Source organism: Alternaria infectoria (assembly GCF_024043175.1).
Source record: "Alternaria infectoria strain BMP 0036 chromosome Unknown scaffold_2, whole genome shotgun sequence".
Classification (NCBI taxonomy): Eukaryota; Fungi; Ascomycota; class Dothideomycetes; order Pleosporales; family Pleosporaceae; genus Alternaria; species Alternaria infectoria.
In genome coordinates, this window is record NW_026250691.1 from 1,106,632 (window position 1) to 1,133,957 (window position 27,326).

Sequence of the window (27,326 nt, forward strand, 5' to 3'; positions counted from 1 at the left end):
ACACACCTAAGATGTTCAATCATGGAGTTTAAGGACTTGGTGTCGGGACTAACGTAATACCAGGATACGGTAGGCCACTACAATTTTATGATCAAGAACTATTGGCATGACTAAAGAATACTATACATCGTCGCCTGTACCTCCCACACCAAGGTGCGACTCCAATCTCCTCCTCTTCATCGCCTAAGCCACCTCCTCAACCTCAGTGAACCGACCGCCAGCCTTAGAAAAATCACCTTCCTTCCCACCCTTCAACACCATATCCAAGAAAGCAGCAACATACGTAGTCGTAAGGCCCGTCATCCTACGCCCCTCAATAGAACCCAGCAGCTCTCCTACCTGCGCTGGTAACTTCCCATCCAAACCCAATGCAGAAATGACCAGAGGAAGATCCGAGAAGCTGTAGTGTGCTGAGTGCTTGACTCCAAACTCCTTCTTCCAGCCAGTCAGGTTTGGCCAGATGGTCTTCCAGGAAGGATCCGTTTCTTGTGTTTTGTTCTCGTGGCCCATTAGCATGAAGGGGCTGTTGAATCCGGTTGTCAACACGGAACCGAACATGGAGCCATCGAGGTTTACACCACCTTTGAGAGAGGTTATTGAAGTCATCGCACTGGCTGCTGCTGCACCTCCTAGAGAGTGTCCGACGACAGCCATGTTGGGCACGTTCTTGGCGCCCGCGTAACCTGGAAATAGCTCTTTGATAGCTGAGGCGTTCTTCATATGCCTGAAGACGAAATCGATGTCTGAAACTCGTGTGGTGAGTGCAAGCTCAATCTCAGCATCGCTCTCGATATCGACACCCGTCACAATGGTGCCATCCGGGAACTCAACCATATCTGCATCGTAGGGATGGTCAATGGAGAGCACTATGTAACCAGTAGCCGCGATGTTCTGGAGCATGGCGTTGTATAGGTGTCGAGATGTAGCGAGTGCGCCTGAAAAGAGGACGACTGGCAAGTCTTTCGAGCAACCGCCTCGTTTGGCCGGAGTCATGCAGGTTTCGAGGCTCAGTGATTGGAAACTGCCGTTGGGAAGACCGTATGCGCCGAACTTGGTGTCCATGAACGATGCGGTCGCGGGAGGCATGTAGGGTTCGACCTTCTTGCGACGGCATTGGGTAGTGGGGTAGAAGCCGGATACCATGATAGATCGAGGGCGGCCGTCGTTGGCGTACGGGTCCGAGCGAGCATGGTCGGTCAGCGAGGCGGAAGCGACCATCACATCTTGATGATGAGAGGCGACGATTGGGAGTGTAATTTTGGCAAATGTAAGGCCAGGCGAAGATGCCAAAAGTACCAGCAGAACTGAGGTGCGAAGTCCCATGTTGTCGATTGTTGATAACGGTGAGGATGAAATGTAAGATCTTTGGTAGTTGGAGGCGAAAGCAGAGGAAGGTGCTTGTGATGGATATGTTTGAGAGCATGAGTGGTATCTATAGTCTTGACTGAGGTAAGCATCTACATGCTTGAGATGCTCGAGCCTCTTCCGAGCGCTCTATCGTGGCCAAAAGCGGACATGACAGTGGATCCGACTATACTCTGGTTTCTTTGTAGTGCAGCAGAGCCGCATCTTCGACCGACATGGGTAGTGGAGGAGATCTTCCCCGGCGGCTTGTCGGTGCCATTAGTATCTAGTCCCAAGAATGTCTAGACGCGTTATTTCATTTCCTAAAACGGTCAAGTTAGCTGGCACCGCCTCTAGTGGGCCCGTTGCTCGTATGCTTCGTTCTTCAGCGACGCGATACCATTTCCCAAAGCATCTTTTTACGACATCCTGCGAATCTCCGATGCTGTGATAGACGACGCCTCATCGCTTGCCTTGCATTAGCAATCTGCCTGTGTCGCTACAGAGCTTACTTTCTCACGAGCGCCACGCATGTCACCCAGCATTGGGCCGTATGATGGTCGTAAGGCTAGACGGAAAAGGTGCGAAGCCTGTGTTAAGCGCAAAATCAAAGCAAGTGATTCAGCCCTATCAAGTCTGCCAGCACTAATTGGTTATAGTGTGATGGCGGCGTTCCTTGCGATTACTGCAAAGGGAGAAGACAAGCGTGTGTGGTGCCCACGAGGTCGGCAGTTTCGAGTTTTGTCTTCGTTAACCCAGGAGCCGAGAAGCAGCTTCAGCCACGATCGCCAATTAGCCCAGGGAGAACTGAGCAAAACATGGCTTACTTCTTCAGCTCCTTCCTACCGATGAATGTTCTTTCCAGTGGTGGTCTACTACTGCAAAAGGAGTTGCAAAGCATGATGCATTCTTCGGTCGCTTTGAGGGATGCTCTCTGTGCAGTAGCAGCCTTGCACCGATGCCAACGGGTCCAATGGGAAGTTTCGGGGACCAAAGACCCTGAAGGACGCCAGGGGGCGATGCAGCTTTACGTAGGATCCGTGAGAAGTGTCCAAGCGCGCATTACCCACAACAAGTTTGCGGACGATCCATCAACACTGTGGACGACTTTTCTGCTCGGCCTTTTCGAGGTAAGCGCCAACCCCATATATGAGGTGACAACGGCTTACATGGCTTAGCTAATGTGCGATGCCAGCGGGACCAACTGGCTCTCGCACTTCCTGCACGGGACTTGCGCAATCCTGCGGCTCCAACCACCTTCATGCCTTGCTCTTCCAGACCAAAAGAATACGCAGAAGCGTAACTTCTTCCTTTCAGCTCGTATATTCGAAATATCGAGGGCCTTGATCTACTCCGAACCGACTTTTCTCAGTCAGCCTGTGTGGACTACCGCACTAGCAGAGCTCTGGACTGGCGAAGGTGCAGCACTCTGGCACCCGAAAGAAGCACTCTTCGACATGTTACCCAGCTTTTCTGAGTTGAGCATACGTACTATCCAATTCTGTGAATTTGAAGCAGAGCATCTGCGAGAGGAAGTACAAGCTGAGCGTGCACGATGCCTTGCTGCTGAAGGCTTAGTACTCCAGCAATCACTGCACGAATGGTGGGGGATCAGCAACTGCTGGCAGCATGCATCAGATGCATCAAACCCAGAACTTCTCGTTGCTCACATTTACTACAACGCCATTAGCATCTACCTCTCGGGTACTTACGACTACCATGTGTATTGGACCAAGCCAATGGCACCATGTGCGCCGATCCTAGCTCGCTCCCAGATTGAATGGCACATGCGTCAAATCCTTTGCCTGAGTCGCGAGTTGCTGGCTAATGGGGTTGCGGGAGTGCTACTGTTTTTTCCTTTGAGGGTCGCAGGAGCGCGTGTCCGGGATACTCATGACATGCACGAGGTCTTGGATTTGTTTCGTAGCGTGCTGCAACGCGGGTATGCCGTCGCTGATGCAATGATAGCCGATCTATCGGAATTGTGGTCGGATACAGCTACAACTTAGTTTCAAAGTCCAGATGCGCACTCCAATCCAGGGTTTTCGTTGTCTTTTGTGACATCTCTCCGGTCTGAATTTACGATGTTGCCTCGACAGTCCAGGCCAATAGACGCGCAGGAACATGCGCAGCGGGCGTGATTAGGGGTTTGCATAAGTGTCCATACATCACGAGGTAGTCGCCGTCATGTGGTAGCCCGGTAATCGGAAGGTGAATGTTCGAGAGGATTGTGTCGGGGTCGAGGGGCCAATCAGGTTGGTGTTATTCGCTCTCGCCGCGCCTTGCCGCATTTGGTGCTAGCAGAAAAGCCTTGGCACTGCAGCACCGCTCGCAGCTTTCTGACAGTAACGCCAACGCCGCCGCTCACGCATTGCACCTCCACACGCAACTCTCACACCGTCAAAATGGCTATGGGACCGTCTGAAACCCTCGCAAAGACCAAGACCACGTACGTCCGCGCTCCACCCGCACGCAGCCCCGGCCACCTTCCCCGAAAGAATCCGTTCTTCGACCCGCCTCGCATCGCACACCCATGGGAGTAGGAAGGACATCATGCTGACAGTGGCATAGTTGGCACATCGGCTCATGGGGTAACCCATACGAGGGTGGTGGCCGCCCCGGCAAGGGCGTCGTCACCTACGCCTTGAGCCCTAACCGACAGCGCCCCATGGCTACCTTCATCGGCAAGGGCTTCTGGAACGTCATGCGCCGCTCAAGGAACCAAGTCCTCTACTTCATCCCCCCTCTGGCTATCGCATACGGCACCATGCAGTGGGCTATTGAGAGGTGAGTCAATGGATGTTACCAGGAACAGCAGGATCACATATGGGCAAAGATGCGTTGAATGGCACGCTGACAATGACATCAGGAACGAGTTCCTCAACTCCAAGACTGGCCGTGCCCTGTTCGCCGACGAGGAGTAAGTGGCTGTATAATAAGAGATGAATGAAGGTGTATAGCACCAGGAGTTGGAGGAAGGAAGCGGAACACTACAATTCTCTTTGCATCGGGCCAACGAATAGACTGTACAACCAACATGCACCTTCTTTCCATTCAAATCGCATTTCTAGTCTACTAGATGAACGTCTGTCGCCCCATACACGGCCCTTCGTTGATCACTTCATACTGTGGAACCACACCATCGTCAAAAGGTGCAGTAATGGCGACCGTGTCTTGGTCACTCGGATACGTTGTTATGTGTCCCTCGCCCGTTACATCCGCAGCGACCACCAGACCGCCCTTACCCCCAGGCAACCACAGCTCCTGAGATGGGTCCTGGGGTAAAGTGATACGCGCGAGTCCAGATAGGAAGTGTACGATTCTTGAAAGTGTCAGCGCAGCTCAGCGTACAGCCAATTACTCACTGTGTTGTAGGCGCATTATGCAATCCGCCGTCAAATCGCGGTGGTTGGATGACATAGCCTAGACTCGTCACATTGCCTAATGCTATGGCACGGCTTCCCGCGGTCCCTGCTGTTGTAGATACTGTGAAAGGGTATTTCAGGCGCCAGCATTGAATGGTGGTGGTGTTCTCAGGTGTGGTGACTAAAGCAGGTGCAGTCAGGTAGGTAGCGTCTGAAGCATTGGGTGCTTGGGCGGATATGAGAGAGGAGAACGTGAGCGCAGCGAAGGCTATGACAGAGTGACGCATTGCTATGGTGGGATTGATTGGGAAATGGAAGTCTTTGGCAGTTCGAAGACCTTAAGTATCTATTATACCGGCCCGGATGAATAAACATGGCTCTGGGATGAATAAACATGGCGCTGACTGCGTATGAATAAGGTTGGTGCTTTCGTGCGCTATAGCTGCGGGCTGACGACCCATGGTAATCGCCACGGACCAGGATGGATGATGGAACTAGTTGGTCGGTACATGTATCGTGCATCTGCATGATCTACATGCAGTGGCTTGACGGAGTTGTTCGGATGCGAACTTTACATGAGATCTGGATGTCACATGTATTGTAGTGCGCTGATCAGACTTTACTGTATCATCAATTGAATTCCTACTTGCGCGTCTCTTGGACATGGAGATGAATACGCGTGGCGGTCGGACCGAAGCAGGGAACCTACTCGAGAAGGAGGCAATTGGTGTCTACACGTACCGCACATTCTTGCAGAGCATTGAGGCGGAATATAAGAGGCTCAAAAGCAAAAGAAACAATCGAGTCAAGGCGTGGTTCTAGACTCTGGCACATGTTCACGCGTAATGCGGGCAGGCAGCCCCGCTTAGTAAGGCAGTCGGCGTGTCGGTGGCATGGGTAGAACTTCGATGATTCTGTCATATCCTAGCTTTCGCCATCGAAGCGCACCCGCCACAAGACATTCTTCTACTGCCAGCCCGAGGCAGTGAACAGGCGCGGTAATACAGTCACTCTTCTTTACTTGTCACATACCCCATCCATTGTTATATTATACCCCACCCCGCAGTCCCGGCACCTCTGTCCCGCCGCCATGTCGACACTCCTCCGCCGCCCAGGCAACCTAGCGCGCCTGTCCCGACCATGCCTCAACGCTGCCACGAGGGCACCACGCACATTACGCACACGAGCACCAATACCACAATGTATATATACCCAGCAACGGGTGCGGAGATTTGCGACCGGGCCCCCGGAGGAGCCCAAGGAGAAGAAGGATGACGAGCCAGCGAAGAAGGACGGCACGCCTCACAAGCCTGAGTTCAGATTGTCTGGAAAGAAGGAGGGAGAGCCTCAAATGGCCAAACTTACGCCAGAGGAGGAGAAGATGCTGGATCAACTAGTCTCGTTCGTGTCGATGGGCGTCCCCAAGTCACAGAAGCAGAACATCAAGGAGGCAATGGACGAGATTAAGCGCACTGGAATACCACCAGAGCTGCGACAGGAGATGGACAAGCTGGAGAGAGGCGAGAAGCTGGACCTGGCCACCGCAGCCAAGATCTCGCGGTTAACAACCAACATGGCACGCAAGGCGGCGGACCAACATCAGCAGAAGTTCAAGGACGGCTCCGAGGAACCACAGCAGAAGTCGGGCGCACATGACCCAGGCCCAGGCAAGGGATCCAAGGGTGGCGCCGGCGGAGCTGGTGGACCAGTAGGGCCCATGTTCGGCGGCGGTATGGACACCAACACGATCCTCATCAGCGCCTTCCTCGCATACCTCACATACAAGACCATCTTCCCGAGCGAGAACTCCAAGGAAATAACATGGCAGGAGTTCCGAACGACCTTCCTGGACAAGGGTCTGGTCGAGAAGATCGTCATCCTGAACGGCAACAGAGCGAAGGTTTACCTGCACCGCGAGGCCGTATCGTCCATGTACCCCGACTCGCCTTCCGTAAACCAGAACTTCTACTACTACTTCACAATCGGTTCTGTCGAGGCCTTCGAGCGCAAGATGGACGACGCGCAGTATGAGCTAGGCATCCCAAGCTCCGAACGCATACCCGTGGCATACTCGAGCGAGATCTCCTGGTTCGGCACCTTCTTGTCCTTCGGTCCCACCATCCTCGTCCTTGGTGCGCTCTTCTACTTCACAAGACGTGCGGGAGGCGGCGCTGGCGGAGGCGGTGGTGTGTTCGGCATGGGTAAGAGTCGCGCCAAGAAGTTCAACCACGAGACGGACGTCAAGGTCAAGTTCTCAGATGTCGCCGGTATGGACGAGGCCAAGCTAGAGATCATGGAGTTCGTCTCTTTCCTCAAAGACCCAAGTCGATTCCAGAAGCTCGGCGCCAAGATCCCTCGTGGTGCTATTCTATCTGGATCCCCCGGTACTGGTAAGACGCTTCTTGCCAAGGCTACCGCAGGAGAGTCAGGCGTGCCTTTCTTCAGTGTCAGTGGTTCTGAGTTCGTGGAGATGTTCGTCGGTGTTGGTGCATCGCGTGTTCGAGACTTGTTCGCCAATGCGCGCAAGAGCACACCTTGCATTATCTTCATTGATGAAATCGACGCTATCGGTCGTGCCCGATCGAAGCAGAACTTTGGCGGTGGCAACGACGAGCGCGAGGCTACTCTCAACCAGATCCTGACAGAGATGGACGGATTCAACACCACTGAGCAAGTCGTCGTGTTGGCTGGTACTAACCGACCTGACGTCTTGGACAAAGCGCTTATGAGACCTGGTCGTTTCGACAGGCATATCAGCATCGACAAGCCTACCATGGACGGACGGGGACAGATCTTCGGTGTCCATTTGGCGAAGATTGTCACCAACGAGGACATGGAATTCTTGAAGGGCAGGCTAGCAGCTTTGACACCGGGCTTCTCCGGTGCCGACATTGCCAACTGTGTTAACGAAGCTGCTCTGATCGGTACGTATTCATGACCCTCTTGACTGCACATGCACTAACAACCTGTAGCTGCCCGTGCTAACGCCGAGACTGTTGCCATGGTACACTTCGAGCAAGCCATCGAGCGTGTCATCGGAGGTCTCGAGAAGAAGTCCCTCGTCCTGAAGCCCGAGGAGAAGAAGACCGTCGCCTACCACGAGGCCGGCCACGCTATCTGCGGTTGGTACTTCAAGTGGGCCGACCCTCTCCTGAAGGTCTCTATCATTCCCCGTGGCCAAGGCGCTCTCGGATACGCCCAATACCTTCCCAACGGCGACACATACCTCATGAACGTCAACCAGCTGATGGACCGCATGGCCATGACACTAGGAGGCCGTGTATCCGAAGAGCTCCACTTCGACACCGTCACCTCGGGCGCATCCGACGACTTCCGCAAGGTGACCGCCATGGCCACCGCCATGGTCAGCAAATGGGGCATGAGCAAGAAGATCGGATACATCTACTTCGAAGACGGCGAGGGTCAACAACTCACCAAGCCCTTCTCCGAAGACACCGCCAAGAATATCGACATGGAGGTCAAGCGCATCGTCGACGAAGCCTACAAGCAATGCAAAGACCTCCTCACCGAGAAGAAGCACGAAGTCGGCCTCGTAGCAGAGGAACTCCTCAAGAAGGAGATGCTCGGCCGCGAAGACATGATCAGACTCCTTGGACCCCGTCCTTTCGAGGACAGCCAAGATTTCCACAAGTACTTCTCCGGTGAGTACGGCAAGGCGCCCGGATACATCGAGCCGCAAGGCAACGATGGAGTCAAGGGCCCATTGGTTCCTCCCAGCCCAGCGACTTTCAAGGACCTGGACACTAGGAGGTGAGAGTGGCTGAAGATGTAGTTTTATCGATCTTTTCCTTCTTCTTAGGTGCATTGTGGCATGGTGGTTATGACATGGAGGAGTGCTTGGCGATGATTCAAAGGGTTTCATTCCACTCTAGACGTAAGCATGCGTATGGTGTCGTGGCTTTTGTAGCATAGACAAGTGCGCATTGGCTTTGTATCAATATTGTTCGCTCGGTCTGCAAGAGTGGGCCGGCGACGGAAATATCCATTGTAAAGTTCAAAAACTTCATTGTCTGTAAAGTTGTTGTGACATGCGTGTGAACCTTCAGCGTCAGCTTGCGTCCTGGACTTCAGGCAGGCTATCACTCAATGCAAGGAAAACACTGGATAGGCAGGCAGTGTGCAGCCTACGTCAGGCCAACAACACGCGACTGAGAAGATGTAGCGTTGATGAAGGCTTTATGGCGTTCGCTTTCCTCTCGAGTGGGTGCTATAAGTTGACTGTGGGTCACAGCAGCGAGATTGGTAGCTCAGTGCTCGTTAAAGAGGGATCGTATATTGCATTGATGAAGGCTATGTAGATTGAGACTAGAAGCCCGTTGCGCCCAGACAAAGAAGAAAGAGTAAGTGCTTTTATGAAGTCCATCTGCTTCGTGGCTCTGATGACCAGGTATGAAACGCCATGAGTTGAGTAGAGCAAGAGTATACTAGAGAGAAAAGGCTTTTGTAGAAAATATCCATCAACTCGTATACTTCCGTCAGCTCATCTGAAGAATCCGACTTCGAGTGCACTGGAAATGAGTCGTGGAGACATCGTCGCACAATACTAGCGATCGCGACGCCATTCCTTCCTTGCGTCATATGTCGCGGCGCTTAGCAATGCCTTGAACCTGTGCTCGGTCTTCCAATCAAGTATGATAGCTCCTAAGCGAATCCAGGATAGCGCTGGGTATGGATTGGTGCCATATTCCAGTAGTAGCCTGACCATATCATCGTCGGCCTTTTCCACGGCACGGATCAGCGGAAACTCATATTTGCCCTCTCGGTTTCGCAAGCCGTTGCGGCTCAGACCAGAGTCCAAGTATCTTCTAGCAAGTGGGATGTTGGATCTCTTAACAGCTAGGGCCAAAAGAGAGCCGGAGAAATCTCTTGCATCATGATGGAATTCCGACATGTTCAGAATGCCTCGATCAATCAGAGCTCCAGCGAGAAGGTCAGTGGATTCTGCCCCTCCACAATATGTTTGATAAACGCGTCGTACTAGGTCGGCTTCCATTGTCAGTGTGATACCGTGGTCGAGGATCCAATGAAGAAATTCCGCCGCACGAGACTCGACAGCTTGATAGATCCATTGAAGGATTCTTTCTGGTTTTGGTCTAGGAAGATGCCGATACCACCAGTCTGCTAGCACAATGGCCACTTCCCAGTCTTTTGTTTCAGTAGTAGCGCTGAACACGCATTTGCCTAGTATTCCCTTCGCCTTGGCTGTGCTTGATTTGGAAAGATCACTCTCTGCATGCTCCAGGAACTGAGATACCAACTCAACAGATCCAACCATCGCAGCAACGGCAATAGGCTGGTGGAAGGCGCGGGTCATGCTCCACACCGAGACACCACGAGAGAGGTAATAATCGACAAGTTGATTGTCTTTCATCGCTGTCGCAACGACTAAGCAACATGTGTCGAGTGGGTCGTTGGCGACGTTCTTGCATGTCAAGACGGTGGGTGCTGTCGCATGGGCGTAGGCGTTAGGGCTGCAGTACTTGATGGCGTCGCAGGCTTGTTGCGTGTAAGAGGCACGGACGACATCCGATGTTTGATTGGTGACGGTCATGAACTGGTCAATCACTCTGCGAATAAGAGTAGGCAGTAGTGTTGGTGCTCCATTTGCGGCTTCCATTCGGTACCCAAGATATAGACCGAGGTGTTGCAGGAACAGTTTCTTTGCTGGCGGATGCACGTATTTGTTCATAGGCTGCCTGCCAAAGCACTCTGCGGAGATGAAGGCAGCGAACGTTTCTAAAAGAGGTGAGCCTGTGCTAAAAGTGCGCAACGATAACACTTACTGCAAACCTTGCGGCGCTCCCAAGCCTTGCAAATTCCGACAGTATGGACATAGCTGGCGATGATCTTTTGGAAGAGTTCTGGCGGTAGGTCCAACAACTCCATGATAGGCGAGTCCGACAATAACTATCGCAGAGGTTGATGGAAAGTCAGTAGATCAAGAAAGCTGTAGGAGGGATAGGGCATTATATACTAGCCATGAAGTCGTCCAGAAAGCTTCAGCAACGGCACTAGTGGGTGAGAGATTTCAAGGTGAGGGTGAGTGAGCCTAAACAAGACGAGAGAACTTGAGAGTGTAGGCGGTAAAGGCAAAATGAGAACACCGCACGGCGAGATACCAGGCTGCGTGGTGCGCGCAGAGCCATATGCGGGCGCTTTTCGCAGCATCTGAAGAGCAGGCAGATAGATGGGACCGTATGCAACATTTGGAACAGATAGAGGCATAATGATCGTTCGTCGATGAATTCGCACTCGTTGGTGGGGAGAAGAGGATGCACGGAGAGCGATGACGCACCTACTTACCTAGGGAAGGAAGGCACCGTCAGGGCACGTGATCTGTCAGACACGAAGTTTACCTGGGCAAGATCATATACATGTGGTTGAAGCAGATATCCTGTTCTCGCAAAAGAGTCTTTCCAGAAGTAAATATGTACACTAATCAAAGTTCTCCAACATCCTCTTCTACCGGCCTTTCCTTCCACATTGAGCAATGCAATAAGTACATGCAGCACAGCAGCTCATCCCCAGTTCAACGAATCTAGCAGGTACCCTGGCCGTTGGGAGTACCACTCTTGTACGCACCCTGCGCATCACCAAGGCACTCAGCAACCGTAACCATCTTAAGCCCATTGTTCTTCGCCCAGTTAATCAACCACGGGGTGAGCGTGTTAACCGTGCTGGCATAAGTCTCGTGCATGAGAGGAATGTGGCCGTTGCCACTGGTACCAGCCTGTTGGAACACCTGCTGGCTCTGCTGAGGGGTCTTTCCGTTCCAGTCGCCGGAGTCGACGTCGTCGGTGATGACGCGATAGCCCAGGGTCTTCATCGTAGGGAGCACGTTGCCGCCGGTGGCGAGGTAAGGCGGGCGCATGTAAGTGGGCTTTACGCCGATGATGTTGACAAGGGCTTGCTCGAGGCGCGTCATTTGCGACGTGAGGTCGTTGGTGGAGAGGGAACCGAAGTTCGAAGGGTGGGACCAGGTGTGGGACGCGATTTGGTGGCCGGCTTTGTGCGCGTTTTGGAGGGCGCTCTTTTGGTTGTAGATGCAGCCTGTTCATGTTAGATGGTCGTTTCAGCTCGTAGCAAATGAAGCATATACATACCGTAGAGCGATCCAGTGACGAAGAAAGTACCCTTAGCTCCACCGGCAGTCAGGGTGTCGACGAGCTTCTGGGTGTATTGAGATGGGCCGTCATCGTAGGCAAGAGCGATTTGACCAGGGTTGGCGCACTTGGTGATGACTTGTCCGGCAGCAGGCCCAGCCCGCTTCATCATGTCGAGGGGTTCGGGGATCGGTCCAGCGATGGCAACCGCAGCAAAGGCCGCGACAATGAAAGACTTGACACCCATGTTGATGAAAGAACGACTGTTTGAACTACTGATGTTTCGAACTGCTCACATTGTAGGCCAATGCCCTCCATCTTATGTATAAACGCCAAGGCCCCGCCCGCTGTCCTGAGGTCATTCCCGTGAAGCTTAGGGGCTCTTGGCTCGTTTATGGTAGACGACATGCTTAAACTGCTTGAACCGGGTCATCGGAGGCGGCGAGAAACCCTGTCCGGTAGTTGCTATAGTAGAAGCTCGGATGTTTGGTGACACCTGTCAGTGTGTCGCCGTTTTGGGCAAGCGAAGTGAGCATGAACTCTGTGTCGATACGAACACCCAGGGAACGAAGATCGCCTGTATTGAACATCGCGCAAGATCCTCTTGGATTGACATCACATCAATGAAGATGCGCCGTTCGCCCGGAGCGCGTTCAGATGTAAATTCGCCGCGTTTCATTTCTCAGATTCCCGCCGGCTAATGTCTAAATCCGGGGAAGCTTGGAAACACGCCATGTGGAGCCGCGTGACAATCCGCGAAATTAATATAGAGGTCCAGAAGGCGGTGGAAGAAGTCTTCTGATGTAGATTAGGAGTGGCGTGTCCGTGTAATGTACTGCGACATCGCATCTTAAGGAGGGTTTCCTGTCGACCGCTGCTAATCTCGTACCGGTTACATACAGTGGCTGCATCACACTAGAGCGGTGCGAGTGTAGTCTCTGAAAAGAACTCGGAGGGCGTGCTTAGCTGTTGCATGCTGAATTCGATGACCCCTGGAGGCCCATCAGGCCATAAGCCGAATTCGTTGCCCACACACGCCGCACCATCCGGTGCTATAAGAGGTATTCTACCAAGGAATTTGGAGAATAGCGACTCTTCAACATAATGGGCAAAGTGCGACGCATCAGAAAGCGTAGATCCTCGTGCGAAGACCGAATTGGTGGCAGACTTGACAGTATGTGCTAAGCGCTGTCCTTCCGGTGAGTTGAACCCACCCAAAGCTTGCCAGGCTACCTTGATAGCTACAAAGGCTATGGTATTGGATTGCGGTGCACCTTCCCGCTGCTCGTACTCTTTCAACTCCAGGCATTTGGCGATTTTCATCGCGGCGGCGTTTCGCAGTGCGGTGTTGACAGGCGATGGAGATAATGAATCTTTGATCTGAATGACGCATATGTATGCGGTGTTGTAAAGCATCAATGCTGTTGCAGAAACGTGGTTGGCCACTCCCAGTATCTTCGCCATGTCAGATCGCTCAGTCGTTTCCGCTAGTTGATTCCGGTTCAAGACATCCCAGAACGGACGTAACGCTTCCAAGTTGTTAAGCACATCCTCCACTTCGGTAAGCAAGGATTCAAAGCTCTCTGGACATGCTTTTGAGCATAGTAGAGCATTCCGCTGGCTGATGAGGCGGGTGCAGTCAGCCAAGATGGAGAAAACGTGGTGTTGGAAGAGTCCCGACTCGTTGGAATGTGCAGACGGAATTCGCTTCCATTCCTCGGTCGCGTATATAGAGGGCCTGGATTCCGCAAGTGCTCCAACGATCGAAAGAATGCGCAAGCCCCGAAAGATGATAGCGTTGATGCCTTCAGACTCCTTGGGCGGGCCTCGTAGCATTGCAATGGCGTCGAGACCTCGCAGGTGTTTCAGAAAGTTCGTTGGTCCAGTAGGTAAAAATATCTCGAGAAGCATACAAGACAGTGACGTAAGTAATGTTTCGTTCGTCGTCTGAAGCTCTGTACGAGCAAGATGTGAGTTGAGCTGCCGCAGCACCTGACCATACTGTTGATAGCCTTTGGTCGTGATATCGCCCTGTCGATGCTGGCTACCGAAGAAGGTGGTAGACAGGCTCACTATGCCTTTTCGCAATAAATCAAGACCAGGATCGTCGCGTCTCATGGATGCGGCATGGCTCTCGATCATGTTGCAGGCTATCTCAACAGGTCCCCCGCGTAGCAAGTTCTTTCGGGTATATGCCAAGCAGATATCATCTTCGAAGGCTGCGAGAGATAGCTGGTTTGGAGTAGTTATCCTTACAATTGCGTTCTGGGTTGCGTTTGCCGACTTGCTTTCAAACGTGACACTCTCATTGATCCAAGTAAGGTCTTTGGGCCCTTGACATTTGAGTCCACGCTTGATGCATTGTCCACATTCAGGGCGGGTTTCGTCTTGTCACGTCAGCATATGCAGCAGGTCTCTGCAAAGGTTGACCGGGTGAATGGACATACCGCATTTCACACGCCGGCGACGACAATTAGCACAACCTTTTGATCGACCACCCCGACTGACCATGTTGTGCTATGTATACAAAAGGAAAAGAACGCGCTGTATCGACTCTTCAACATGCGGGAAAGCAGGAGTCTTGTAGACAGGATGTGTCGCGATACGTGGCGTGGTGGGAGGATGAATTTGGGCGTTGGTTCGATCCTAGATAGACGGAATGCACGATATTCATATTGAAGGATCAGCAGCGAAAAGGGCAGAGGGCGTCGAAGCTTGGTGGCTGAGTTCGCGAAGTGTTCCCCGTATGTCGAAGGAGCGGGCTAGGCAGACGCCAAACCTCTTGGCAGGGCGCCGGAAGATGACCCCTCGACCAGCAAGAGGCATCATTGGCTTTCCTCACATCAGCAACGAGTGCATCAAATCAACGAATGCCACGAACAAGCGGTTTCCATCACACGCAGAAATAACACAGGCAAGGATGTGAGGCAGGCTCCTTTTGAGGAGCGGTATTATGTGTCAATTTGAGAACCTCTGAGGTGATGAGCTATTAGGTGTCTGTAAGGACTGTATGCTATCGTAATAGAAAGAAATGAGACACACTGGAAAGTCTCTATATGGGAGCGGACATCACACCATGCCACTCAACCGTATGATCGCAGAGCAATAGCAAAGACCAAGAACTCATACTGAAATCCGATGTTACTCAGGCTTCGAGGTTCTTGACTATCGATGTTGGCCCTACATGCCAATCATCCTTTTGACCATGCCCTGCGCCAATCGAGCAACCTCGCCGTTGTTGCAGCGGTCCTCGTTGCCACCAATGGCACTGGCCTCACAGCCGTCAGGGTAGAAGAAACTAGCCAACGCAATGATGATATAGGCAGCGATCAGTAAACTACCCTCAAGATAGTTACTGCGACCATCCAGTACCAAGAAGTTCACCACCAGGACTGTGACGAATAGTGCAACAGTCTCGAAGATGTTGAAGTACAGTGTCATCTCCTTGCCCATGATCCAACCGAGGATAACAATGACAGGTGTGATGAAGATAGCGATCTGGATGGAAGAGCCGACCGCAATACCGATAGAAAGATCCATTTTGTTCTTCATCGCGACAGTGACTGCAGTAACGTGCTCTGCAGCGTTGCCAACGATGGGAAGAATGATAAGACCGATGAACGCTTGGCTGATACCAGAACTCTCAACCATGGGCTCAATAGCTTCACTCATGAAGTCGGCGCAGACAGCAACGAGACCAGTGCTGATCAGAAGCATGAAGATAGCAGCTTTGATGGACATGTCAGGTGCTTCATCGTCTTCGTCATCCTCGTTGAGGGCCATGGCGGCCTGTGGAGAGACAGCAGGATGTTTGACTGCGTTGCCGGTGGCGTCGGCGCGTCCAATTTGATCCGGGAGGGACTTGGATCGACGAAGGGGTGCACGCAGAGCTGTGTTGTCGCGGGGTGCTGCCATACGAATGTTGGGCGCGGGACCGCCAAGTGGGGCGAGGTTCTGAGGGTTCGAGAAGACATTGTTGGAGAGTAGCGAAGGAAGAGCAGGTCGGTTGTATCTGCGAGGGTTCGAATTCATAGTAGTGGCACTGTCGTTCTGTACTTCCTCCGCGAAGGTAACCTTGGGCGTGGGCTCATTCGGCACGACCTCCTTTTCAGGAATGGTGTCGACCTTGTTGCGATCACGGCGGTCCTTCTTACCCTTCTTGTGCCTGCGTTTCTCCTTCTTCGTCACCGAGCGCGAAGTTTGCGAAGCGGCTTCGAAGTCACGGACGACTGGGACGTATTGATCGTTATCGGCCTCGTCACCGCTCATGACGTCGAATGAGTGTCGGCGAGAAGTAATAGGAGCTGCGTTGTTGGCAGTGGCGACGCTATTGGTTCTCTCCGAATCGAAAGGACTCTGGTGTAGCTCACCCTCTGGCGAATTGAGGGCCGAGAGCGCATCTGCGTCTTTGGAGCTAGCGCTGGACTTGCGGCGAAGCCTCTTCACCATACGCTTGGCCTTCTTCTTCATGGTGCCATCAGAGTTCTTGGAGGAGCTGTCGCTGTCGCTACTGCTGGAGCTGGATGAAGAGTCGGAGCTGGACGAGTCGAACGCACCGGCAAGGACACCGGGATGTGACTCTTCGTCAATGATATGTTGGGGAGTGCTAGCGTAGAGATAACGATGGCTTTTGAGCTGGAAGACGAGGTACAGGCCGTACACTAGTAGGAGGATTACACTGGTTCCACGACTGACGGACAATGTCTCGTGGTCGGCGATGGCGTTGTTCTCGAAAGCAGCGTGGAAGGCAGTGGGTAGCAGAAGACTCATTACGGCGAGGGCCAGCATAACACCGCTCATCTGAGTGACGGTATTGTTGTAGACCTGCTCCTGGTACTTCAAACCACCAAGTAAGAATGCCATGCCCAAAATGAGAAGCAGGTTGGCAAGAATGGATCCAAGTAGAGACGCTTGCACGACTTCGATCTGGTCAGAGGCGAGCAAGATGATGAAGAGAATCAACTCGACAGCGTTTCCAAAGGATACGTTAAGCAGTGCACCGAGCGCATCTCCAACACGGGCAGCGACAACTTCGGTCGCGTGCGCGAGCAGGCCAGCCAGCGGAATGATGGCGATGGCGTTCATGGAGAAGACGATTTCGGGCTTCAGGTGCACAAGCTTGACTACAATGCCAAGAGGCACGAAGACGAGCAGGAGGTTGATCCAGCTGTGTGTGATGGCATTCTTGGTGTGGGATATGAATCGGAGGCTTCCGTTCTTGACACGCACGAGCGAGTAGAACGGACGCTTCTCGGATCCTATGGCGGGAGGCGACGTTCCATCGGGCGCGGTATTGACGCTGCCATTGTCGATATCTGTGGAGCTATTATCGCTGGCAACGGGCTTCTCGTTGTGCTCGCTGGTGCCATGTGCACTACGCGACGGGTTGCTGCCATCTAGGCCAGGATGGGCGGTCGAGTGGGGGTTGTGGGTCGGAAGGACGTCGGTCTGCGTGTCTTTCTTGCGTCCCAAGCCAAGTGCAGATGCTGCCTTAGACTTGAAGCTGCGTATAGAGGGGTCGTCGGGTTCTCCCATCGGTTTTGGTGTTGTAGAGTTTGGGGGTGGTTGAGTACAAAGATGTACTTGGGGCGGTGGTAGAAGTGTGGCCAAGTAAGTGAGGCGCGGCCACCGCCTTCCTTATCAATGCTCGGCAAGCTTGACCCGGCTTGGTACGTGCTTAGTATGCAGGTGGATACCGGAAGTCTAGCGAATGACGTCGATCAGCCAGATTGGCTGCTACACGTGGACGGCGCGCACAGCCTCAGTGGCGCGCGATGGCTTGCTCAGGTTCTTGTTTGCGCGCGGCGAGTCTAGACAGTGGCTGAAAGATGCAATCATCAAACGCGTCCTTCATACAGTCTGTATGTCGCGACATGTAAATGATGAAACTGAGATGGGAAGGTGCGCCTACCACGCGTTATCGTAGCATCCCTGACACGTTTTGGGAATTGGAAAGTGCGAGGCGACGACTAGGAAGCCGCCAACGTCGGCTTTTCCCCGCACGGTCATCATCATCAATACAGACGCCGCTGATCGTTGACATCAATCACACAGCGCCGCGCCTCCTGACATCCACTCTGCCATCAGAACGTGCAGGCTCCCAATCTAGACTGCACACGACGCCTCACGATGCAGGGATCATGCCGAGACGGATAGCCTCGCCAACGCAGACCGTTTGTCACCTCCCTTATCCCCGAACGCTTAGCGTTCTTGTACTACCTGGGCACGCAACAACAAAAGCTTGAGGCATTCCTCGGAGCTATTGCTATCAGTCCTATTATGCCCTGACTGACGCAAATTTGCAATTTAGGCAATCAACTTCTTTATATGAACCTGTTGATTCGGAGATTTCTGTACTGATATTTGGTTGTGGGTCTCGCTACCATGAAGACCCTCTGGTAATTCACTTGGAAGACATACTCGCTCTGGCGGTACTACTCGAGATACCAGTCCACATGGCATCTCTGTGGACATTTTTCGAGTGCAAGATCAAAGGTTGAAAGCTGATCGCAGCAATAACGCGTCAATCCTGCACTTGGAGTCAGATGACTGCGTGACTTGATACCCATGGATTGCAAACGCGCAAATTGCTTGGCAGCGCAGCGATGAGTACAACTCAGTCACAAAGCCTTGCACCATGAGCTTTCCACCTTCGGATACCATCATGAACTTACTTGATCTCCCAGCAGAAATTTTCACTGCTATCATACACAACTACCTGCACGACTACCTATATAATGGCCGCGGATGGGCTATGGCAGTTCGCGTACGATATGTCTGCAAAGCCTTCGCGGTTGCAATACACGACGATATGTTTGGTCGATACTCCGCAAGTTTCTACCGCAGCTTCAGTGACGACCGCAAGCAGCGTCTACTCGCACCAAATATGTACACTGTCCTCTCCAAGATGGGCCCCACCCGCTGCCGCTCGACGTACATTCTTGATCACATGGAAGCCACGGTCAATTTCCTCATGGAATTCTCATATCATCAATCGCAAGCGCAGCGCGAACGCTACCGCCTGGCCCTCTGTAACGCCATGTCAGCGGCACTCTCGGTAGACGACATTCTCGCATATCTCTGCCAGGGACCATTCGATGACTCGGTCAAGGTCAGGAAGAATATGGGCCGCGCAGATACGGTGGGAATGCTCGCTGCTGCCGCTGCTGTCAATAGTGAACCTGCCCTTCGTTTCATTGTTGGCAAGGTATACGACGTAGGTCTACGTAGCGAGCTGTATGGCACGCCGCTTACCGCCGCTGCGGTCAATGGGCATCTTTACTCCGCTTCTTTCATTTATGAGCGTATGGAAAAACGCTTCTACAAGCGCAAACAACTGCACAACGCGATCAACGCATGCATGTTCGAGCAACGTACTGCTATACTTCCTACACTCATGTCCTGGTACCTGAAGTATTGCTACTCTGGAAAATTGATCAGGGAAGCAAAGCGGGGCTGGATCGACTGGGCAGTTCGGAATGGTGAAATGGGCGTACTACGATTCAGTTACTATCCTGAGGATGCAATCAATTACATACGCCGATTGGAGCCAACGCCCTTCCACTCAGCCTGTCGATACGGCCACGCGCACATCATCCAATATCTGCTCCAAGTCGATCCTACCCTGAAATACGCGATTCGTAATCATGAAAAGGGTTATATCGGCTCTAACCAACTATGGGATGGTCTTACAGTGGCGGTGGAGAATGGCTGGCTTGTGGCTACCAGGCTGCTCATCCGCAGTGGTGTACAGATCACACAAGGAAAGGAAGGCTACGACCCATCTACTCCAGTGCTTTGGTATGCACTCAAGGGAGGACATATCGATATGGTGGTGCTATTGCTGGCTTATGGTGCTGTGGTGCCGAAGAGGAGCTCTGAGCGCAATGGCATTTGGAATCTGGCTGCGAACCACAGTGTGAAGACGGCAAGACTGCTTCAGGACGTCTGGGATGAGCAAGAAAGATGTAAGTGAAGGTCAAGGTTGATGGTATACACTAGTGGGTATGCGCGTTCGTCATCCTATGAGCATGCGACTCGCCGTAGCATCCGCCTTTTGCTATCTAGTCAAAAAGGTGCATGTAGAATACAGCAGAAAGTCTGCTCCAGATAAGCATCATGCTATAAGTGGTCCTGTGAGCTTGCACTGAGATGATTTACCGTGAGTTGGCTGTGATGTACGTGTAGCAGTCACGCCCGCCCATTAGGCCGGCCCGATGCACGCTGTAGATCCACCCGTGGACGCCACGGAAAGGCCCCACATCCCGCGTCGTCACGTCTCTTCCGCGCCGCCGCCACGCGTCACAGCGTACAACGTACCCTCCTGCGTCCAACTTCTCTTCCTGCACAACTGGCTGTAAAAGCAACAGTATCATTTGATACCTGGGGCTTTGTAGCGATCCCGCAATTAGCGACATCGTAGCCGCGCATCCGTAATCATCTGGAGAACCACCAGCCTCCCTAGCATATCGCAATCATCATCTTACTTACTTTCACAACTTACCCTACGCAGCCCAGCCCTCTTCAAAATGGGTCGCTGGACAGACCTGGATAGCGTAACCTCCCTTGTACACCTCCTGCCAAACCAGACCACTCACAACCCCCAGGACGCCGAGCGCCTCCCCCCAGGCTTCGAGCGCATAGGCTACGACGCCGACACCCAAACCTACACCTTCCGCGACGCATCCGGCCGCATCTACGAATCCGAGCCTGGAAACCGATACGGCGAGCTGCGTGCAACGGGCGAGCACTCGCAGCCCCCGTCCGACGAGCAACGACGCGAGCAGGACGAGATGATAGAAGAAGGCAATAGGAGCGCCGTGCGTATGATGTTGCCGTTTGCGCTGCTGGTGCTGGTGTTTCTGTTCCTGGTGTTTAAGCTTGTGAATAGGAGTGATGGGCCTGATACAGTTGTTGCTGGCTGTGGGGATGGGGAGCGCCAGTTGCGGGTCGAGAAGGGGAATACGTGTTGGGCGATTGCGGAGGCGAATGGGTTGAGTGTTGATGGTTTGTTGGGATTACGAGGGAATAAGGGTGTGGACTGTGGGAATCTCGGGATAGGGCAGAGCATCTGTGTACCGACGTTGAAGTGAGGGTGGTCCTATGTCGCTCCTCCAGGCCCGCTTTACCAATCCCTAAGGATATCAGGAGATGGAAAAGAGCATAATAAGAGGAGGATGTGGTCACTGCATTCCATTCTGGTCAAGATGCTGCCGACTTGTCAACCATCAGATGGTAACGAAGGATCATTCTTCACCAACCCGATTGGTATGCAGGAGGCCCTAATCGACTACCCACCGATTCTCCCACAGCCAGATAGAAGACTACTGCGTTACAAGAGGTCCATGTCATAAGCGTTAACTCGCAGAGCTTGGTCATGACCTTGCGCCATGATTTCGCCTAGAGCCCTCGGAAGATCAGCGCGACAACATCCAGAACGACAAGAAGTCTTGAAGTCGCCTATGACGCAGGTACATGGCGACCCGGAGATGATAAAACTCATCCTGCTAAACCAAGCTCTTGGCAGTCCACGCATTTTTTTCAAGTCGAACGTCACGTTGCGAGGGGCTCGGAACTTCTATCTGGCTTCCAGACTGAGACTAAACGCGAACGAGCGCATTACCGTAGCTTCAGGCGCCCTACGTGGAGAACGGCTTTGCGATTACTGATATGAAGAAGTCATCTCTACATTGTGATGTTCATATGCATAGCCCGTATGTTCCACTTCTGTTTTGGCTAGGTAGTCGCCAATCGGTGCTGTCCTTGGATGATCCGATGCACCCAGAGATAAACCGATGCGCCGAGCATTACAGATATCAAACTTGGTGGAGGTGTTTAAGCCGCGGGACCGGTAAATCGGCGTAAGTCTGAACGGTGTTGACAGCTACGCGACACTGAATGTCCTCCCATTCAGGCAGAAATTGCGCTAATGTAACCTCCAGGGTCCAGAATTCAATTGGTAGAATGCTACCTGTCCATCAGGTTTGTGCAAAAATCTGCAGGTCCGCTTCGTGGAGATATAGCCTATACTGGTAAGACCCGGCTCGTCTATTCACACCCTTGCTCTTCAGCCTCTCGTAGCGTCGGTTCTTCCCGCATTAAGCAGGTCTCTCGTGTTTACACATTTAACAGTCGGATATAGCGGATTGGAAAGGATTCTGGGTGGAGGTTACTCCACCGGGGCGTAATTTGGCCCACAGCTACACCTTGGTGTATTGAACTATCTTACGCCCGATACTTGGCTGAGAAACATTCATCGGAGGGCAAGTCTTTTTCCAATCCTACAGTCCCAGTTCTCTCGTACGCCCACGATTAGCGTAATCCTTCACAAGAGTTGCCCGTACGCGGATTGGCTCATACTTCCCGCAATCTACATCTTCCCGTGTAGGATCACGACCAGGCAGGATTCCAGCCTTGCTCTTGCGACGGTCGATATGCGTGCAACCCGAGTGAAAGACAGGTAAAAACAGCACGTTCCAGTCGGAGTCAGTCGCATAAGGTATAAAGCCAGCAGCTTTTCTTCTTTGTTCCATCTCTCTTTATCCTCATCAAGTCAATAACAACAACAACACCACCACACTCGAATTTGCCTCTCTTCTCATCAAACTCTTCACGATGAAGCTCTCTATTCCTCTCATCGCTTTGGCTTCGGCCACCAGCGCCATGGCCGGCTGCTATGGCAGCGGCAAGCCCTACCTCAACGACTGCAACAAGAATTCGTTCCTTGATGCTGCTGACGACCTGTGTAAATCATTGACCCTCGCGGGATATTTCAACTATCGCCAAACGAAGAAAGCATGCGCACCAGCCAGATGCAATGGCATCAAGATGAACTACGAGGTGGGATGGAAGGGTAGCAGCGGAGGACATACCTTGGCTGTAGAAGACTGCAAAAGGCGACTTAAAGAAAACATCAACAACTGTCCATTGGGCGGCACTCAGACCGTCGCTGACTGGTTTTTCAAGTAAGTGGCTGTATACATGTCGCGAACTGTGCGATGAGGACGAGAGCTAACGCCGTGGGATTGTAGGTCTGACCCTAATGACGGTGGCTGCTGATCGAACCAATTCGGTTGGTTCAACAGTGTCGAAGAAGTTGTGATTGGGATCTGTGAAGGCGGGCAAGTGAAGGGCGATATACCAGGGACACAGCAAACCGATACTGGATAGATGATTAATGAACAAGGATACTTGCCGACTTGACTTCTGTGCTCTGCTGGTTTCCTCCCCATACGTTGAGTTTTGAACCGCAGCCTGCCCAGGTTGCGTTCCTGAAGTGACGTTGCAGTTAGAGTGACTAAGGAGTAGTTGACGCAGGGCGGCAGGGAAAGCCCAGATTAGGCGTCCCATTAGCTCAATTCCACAACAGTGCATCGGCCCGCAGCCCCTCCAAGGCTGCACCCAAGGATGCCAACACACCTTTTGGATACGACTTCAGTGTCTTGGACACAGACCAAGGGTCGAATACATGGCGAGAGCGCACACTGCGTAGCCTTTACACGACCCGATGTTCAAGATTATCACGTGTTCGACACCATCCAGGTTAGCCTCGGTCGCGACGGCTCCACTGCGGGCTTTCCCTCTCAAGTCACATCAACCGACAAACCTCACTCCTCAACGCGTCCAACACCATCATCAGCGCATTCAACTAGAAGCGTGCAGAAGCTCAGATGGCTCTTTACTCATTTCGATTCTATTCCGCCATCTACCCAGGTTACCACGTAGTAGGCAAAGGCCTCGTTCCTGGACCCTGCGAATCTAGCCACACCTGGGCATATGTCCATCGTTCCTTCGTCTAGCCGCAGCCAGCTTCTCCACAGCCATTTTACCCGCATCCACCACATGAATGTATGAGTCTCTTCGCTGTATTACCACTGGTAAGCATGGAACGTCAAAGTAATACGAAATAATTGATTCAGGTACGCCATCTCCTGAGAATGAACTGCTCTGAGCGAAGAAAAGTGAAACTTACCGAATTTCGAAAGACGAATCTATCTCGGGTCTTTCGTACCAAGATTGAGATCAGGATCGGCGCCGTGATCTATCAACAACTTGCAGATATCGAAACGGCATTGTTGAGTAGCGTGGCGTAGCGAAGTTGACAGACCCTTAGCATCGGGGCGTAGGCGATCGGAATTTGCGCTGGCCGCCATGACGCGCTCAAGTGCATTCAAGTCCCCTCTACGTACCGCAGTGTTAATCAAACCGTGGAATTGAGCGCGCTCTGTCCATTCGGATGAGTTCATGTTGATGCGGTCAAACAAACCTGCGTCCAACAAGAAGGATACGAGAACACGGAAGAGCTGAGGATGGAAATGATGGCGCCTGCTATATGCGTTGGAACACGGTTCGGCTATCGTGAGGAACCTCTTTCTGAAATCTTTTCGCATAGTTGGCGTGGACAGTGCGATCAGCCTACCTAGGAAGCTCATCAATTCAGATGCGCAGGCTTCTTCGAACCAGTCCATGAGGTAGCGTATCTCCTTGTGCTTGGCATTTGAGATGTACCATTCCAGCAAAACCAGCGCGATGGGCTCATTGCTCCGGATAGCATGCATAATGCCGCTTACGACCGTCATGGTTTGTACTTTCATGATCTGGCTCACAGTTGATCGCCGAGTATGAGATAGTAGGACCTCAACAAGATCGAGGTCATCGTTTTGCACGGCCAACTCCAGCGCACAACGCAGTTCAGATCCTGTCGAGCACTTTGTCCACATGGCACCCTGCTCGGTAGTAAGTGCGCAGACAGTGTCCCTCTCCCGCATGATGACCGCGACACTCAGAGCCTCTTGACGCCCCGACGACGACATTGCCCTGCTCCTGCTTTTGTCACTCGGGTTATAGGCGAGCTTGCAGATATTCGGGGTTTTGATCAGAGCGCCGATTACACCGCGGACCCAGATAGAGCGCTTTTCAGGCGAGGTGTCACCGCTGACGCTAACGAGAACGTCGACAATCTTGTTGATATGCGTGGGGAGAACGTGATTGGCGCCGTACAGTGCGACCACTCGGTGCTCGAGGAAGGGACTGAGTATGTTTCGCAAAAACGCCGACTCGCGCTTACCCAGGTTCCAATAGGCTGAGGCAGGCTGCTTGGCAAGCACCTCTGTTTTGATGTACTCGCAGAAAGTTCCTGTAATCGTCAGCAATGCTGTCCGTCATAAGTGGTGACATAATCGATTACTGCACACACTGCGACGAAGCCAGGCTCGTCGGATACCCTCCCCATTGACGTAGTGCGCCATGACGCATTCGAAGATTTCAGTTGGAAGATCGAGCAGCTCCATGGCGGGATACGTCCGGTTGCGAAATGTTGTAGTTGCAGCACTGGCGAGGGTTATACCGAAACACTTGTTGACTCGCCGATCTTGTGTGTGGCGAGGTACAGACCGCAAGCACGAGATATCTGCAGCTGGTGATCTTTAGAGTCTCGGTAATGGTGAGTGATCAAAAGAGAAAGCGGGGTGTATTTTGTCCTGGTCAATGCATTCACCGACGTCGAGGCGCTAGGTAAGATTAAGGTCTAAGATCCTTGTCATGAGTTATAGGCTACGTAGGGAACCCATTGTACCAATTCTCACATCGCCGTGCGAACATCACTAGTAAACGCTCATACGACTGGACTTCTCGTAACCCATCTGTATCATTACATTCTACTCTTTTCCCAACAAGCCGCGAATGTGAAGATCGACCAAACTCAACAATTGTTGTGGGACGCTGCATATGAGATTAGCGGTTTGTCCAAGATTCATAGGAAAGCCTTCTGTGAGTTGAGATCGCTTACCTTTAGCAAAGAATGCATAAGTGTCCGCATTGTTGAGGTTATCCGTTGAGTTGAGCGTGATAAAGTTGTCATATCCGTATTTGACATCGCCGACGCTGAACAATGCATGGGAGAGCTCATGCGTCATTGTCTTAGTCTTGTCGCCTTCATGACATTCTGGATGATCAATCTGATACCACGCATCGAACCAAAAGGGGCAGAACCTGACGTGAAGTTCCTCGCCCGCCCACACAGTCATTCCCAACACACCCGGTTCACAGCCATCGAGGTTGTTACAAAAGATCTTGACACGACCCTCGTTCATGTTCCGACATTCAGATCCCATCGCGAGAAAGCCGTCGTTGAGCTTCTTGCGAATCTGCTCAGTGTCGTCCTTGAAGAACTCCATGATCCTCGTGTGGTTGCCAGCGTCGGAAAGCGAGTTCTGCCAGGCGGAATAGGCGCGATCAGAGCACAGACTGCGACATTGGTCTAGAATGTCGTACTGTTCGTGGGTGCAACCGCCTTGGAGGTTGAATTCCGCATTCCATACGCTCGAAAGCCAAGTCTGACGGGTCGCGGCTGCTTCAGATCCATCGATGTTGACGGTAAGAGTGTTCGAGATGAAGGATATGGTCTCTACGACCGATGATTCAGAGGTCGCATAGAGGAAGGTGCCTTGCGACACCAAATCGATGATACCACCAGAGCCAAGATCGTAAACATGGGCGATATCGAAGTGCTTGTCAACTGTCTCTGAGGGTGACAAAGCCTGGAATGAAGAATCCTCCAGCGCAGTGAGGTCGATGTCAACGTGGATACCGTAGAAAGGGAGCTTGTTGCCTGTACCATGCATTAGTATCTGCTCCACCGTGCATCGGAAGCGACCTACCATCTTTCACGACAGTGACCTTGTCGACGGCCAAGTCGCTTAGAAGACCATCAACTTTGACCAGGCGCAAAGGCTCGGATCCGGTGTTCTTGATCGATATCTTGACATTGGTGTTGCCCGCCATTTCCAGGTTGACTTGGACTTGAGGCGGAGAGGAAGCCGAATTTGGTGTACTTGGATGAGCTAGAGCACCAGTAGCCAATGCGAACGCTGCAAATAAGCTAGAGTACAGGAACTTCATCGCTTCTAGCCGTTCAATCGGTTGAGGTGAGGTATACGGGAGACAAAGTCTGTGATGTGGTAGTATAATCTATACAGTACAAAGATATGACAGGAAGGATACTCAAGAAGAAAGGAGTCAACAGTAGTAAATGAGGGATATATAGTACGGGGGAGACAATTTACCAAAGGGGTGGGGCGAGGGAAGACCTCGTGATTGACGCAGGGGCTAACGTCCAGCTGACGACTTTGACGGGGACTTTTTATCCTTTACAGATGAGTTTATACCGTTATGTATCTATAGACAATACCTAATATTAGATAAACATAAGGCCATGTGATCTGGTGTGTGGTTGACCCGTCTTGTGACTTTACTATGCACTGACCCCTATCAGCTCCTTCACTACCCTTTCCCAGTAGATATCTTGCTCAGTCATCTTCTCCAAACGCGCCAAAAGGAGCATAGACTGGTTTAAATCTTTCACGAGATAAGTTCTCGTCCTGCGACTAGCTGAGCATGAGTAGCTGAATACGTAACACTACCATCACGTCAGCAGAACTTGTCAAGTACCTACATGAACTACAATCATGATTCGACAACCGAAGGATACCCGAGC

General features: G+C 52.3%; 11 protein-coding genes across 11 annotated transcripts; 4 read left to right on the forward strand and 7 right to left on the reverse strand.

Annotated features, from left to right (window-relative positions):
• Window positions 1-183: 183 nt before the first annotated feature.
• J4E92_001807 (uncharacterized protein) lies at window positions 184-1,143 on the reverse strand (the record flags this gene model as incomplete). Its single annotated transcript, XM_051493216.1, has 1 exon — window positions 184-1,143. The coding sequence occupies one exon, from the start codon at window positions 1,141-1,143 to the stop codon at window positions 184-186; it is 960 nt and encodes a 319-aa protein (XP_051356447.1).
• A 2,606-nt stretch (window positions 1,144-3,749) lies between these two features.
• On the forward strand, window positions 3,750-4,268 carry J4E92_001808 (uncharacterized protein; the record flags this gene model as incomplete). Its single annotated transcript, XM_051493217.1, has 3 exons — window positions 3,750-3,793; window positions 3,916-4,131; window positions 4,214-4,268. The coding sequence occupies 3 exons, from the start codon at window positions 3,750-3,752 to the stop codon at window positions 4,266-4,268; spliced, it is 315 nt and encodes a 104-aa protein (XP_051356448.1).
• Window positions 4,269-5,799: 1,531 nt separating this feature from the next.
• On the forward strand, window positions 5,800-8,484 carry YTA12 (Mitochondrial inner membrane m-AAA protease component; the record flags this gene model as incomplete). The annotated part of the gene is made up of 2 exons (XM_051493218.1): window positions 5,800-7,633; window positions 7,682-8,484. 2 exons carry the CDS (start codon window positions 5,800-5,802, stop codon window positions 8,482-8,484), a joined length of 2,637 nt encoding a protein of 878 aa, XP_051356449.1.
• Window positions 8,485-9,273: 789 nt separating this feature from the next.
• J4E92_001810 (uncharacterized protein) lies at window positions 9,274-10,616 on the reverse strand (the record flags this gene model as incomplete). Its single annotated transcript, XM_051493219.1, has 2 exons — window positions 9,274-10,466; window positions 10,514-10,616. 2 exons carry the CDS (start codon window positions 10,614-10,616, stop codon window positions 9,274-9,276), a joined length of 1,296 nt encoding a protein of 431 aa, XP_051356450.1.
• A 652-nt stretch (window positions 10,617-11,268) lies between these two features.
• J4E92_001811 (uncharacterized protein) lies at window positions 11,269-12,080 on the reverse strand (the record flags this gene model as incomplete). The annotated part of the gene is made up of 2 exons (XM_051493220.1): window positions 11,269-11,780; window positions 11,834-12,080. 2 exons carry the CDS (start codon window positions 12,078-12,080, stop codon window positions 11,269-11,271), a joined length of 759 nt encoding a protein of 252 aa, XP_051356451.1.
• A 668-nt stretch (window positions 12,081-12,748) lies between these two features.
• J4E92_001812 (uncharacterized protein) lies at window positions 12,749-13,744 on the reverse strand (the record flags this gene model as incomplete). The annotated part of the gene is made up of 1 exon (XM_051493221.1): window positions 12,749-13,744. The coding sequence occupies one exon, from the start codon at window positions 13,742-13,744 to the stop codon at window positions 12,749-12,751; it is 996 nt and encodes a 331-aa protein (XP_051356452.1).
• Window positions 13,745-15,013: 1,269 nt separating this feature from the next.
• Window positions 15,014-17,368, reverse strand: J4E92_001813 (uncharacterized protein; the record flags this gene model as incomplete). The annotated part of the gene is made up of 1 exon (XM_051493222.1): window positions 15,014-17,368. One exon carries the CDS (start codon window positions 17,366-17,368, stop codon window positions 15,014-15,016), a length of 2,355 nt encoding a protein of 784 aa, XP_051356453.1.
• A 1,102-nt stretch (window positions 17,369-18,470) lies between these two features.
• J4E92_001814 (uncharacterized protein) lies at window positions 18,471-19,808 on the forward strand (the record flags this gene model as incomplete). The annotated part of the gene is made up of 1 exon (XM_051493223.1): window positions 18,471-19,808. One exon carries the CDS (start codon window positions 18,471-18,473, stop codon window positions 19,806-19,808), a length of 1,338 nt encoding a protein of 445 aa, XP_051356454.1.
• Window positions 19,809-20,361: 553 nt separating this feature from the next.
• On the forward strand, window positions 20,362-21,186 carry J4E92_001815 (uncharacterized protein; the record flags this gene model as incomplete). Its single annotated transcript, XM_051493224.1, has 2 exons — window positions 20,362-20,839; window positions 21,065-21,186. The coding sequence occupies 2 exons, from the start codon at window positions 20,362-20,364 to the stop codon at window positions 21,184-21,186; spliced, it is 600 nt and encodes a 199-aa protein (XP_051356455.1).
• A 2,637-nt stretch (window positions 21,187-23,823) lies between these two features.
• J4E92_001816 (uncharacterized protein) lies at window positions 23,824-25,122 on the reverse strand (the record flags this gene model as incomplete). The annotated part of the gene is made up of 2 exons (XM_051493225.1): window positions 23,824-24,968; window positions 25,029-25,122. The coding sequence occupies 2 exons, from the start codon at window positions 25,120-25,122 to the stop codon at window positions 23,824-23,826; spliced, it is 1,239 nt and encodes a 412-aa protein (XP_051356456.1).
• A 366-nt stretch (window positions 25,123-25,488) lies between these two features.
• J4E92_001817 (uncharacterized protein) lies at window positions 25,489-26,614 on the reverse strand (the record flags this gene model as incomplete). Its single annotated transcript, XM_051493226.1, has 2 exons — window positions 25,489-26,441; window positions 26,491-26,614. 2 exons carry the CDS (start codon window positions 26,612-26,614, stop codon window positions 25,489-25,491), a joined length of 1,077 nt encoding a protein of 358 aa, XP_051356457.1.
• Between the last annotated feature and the right edge of the window lie 712 nt (window positions 26,615-27,326).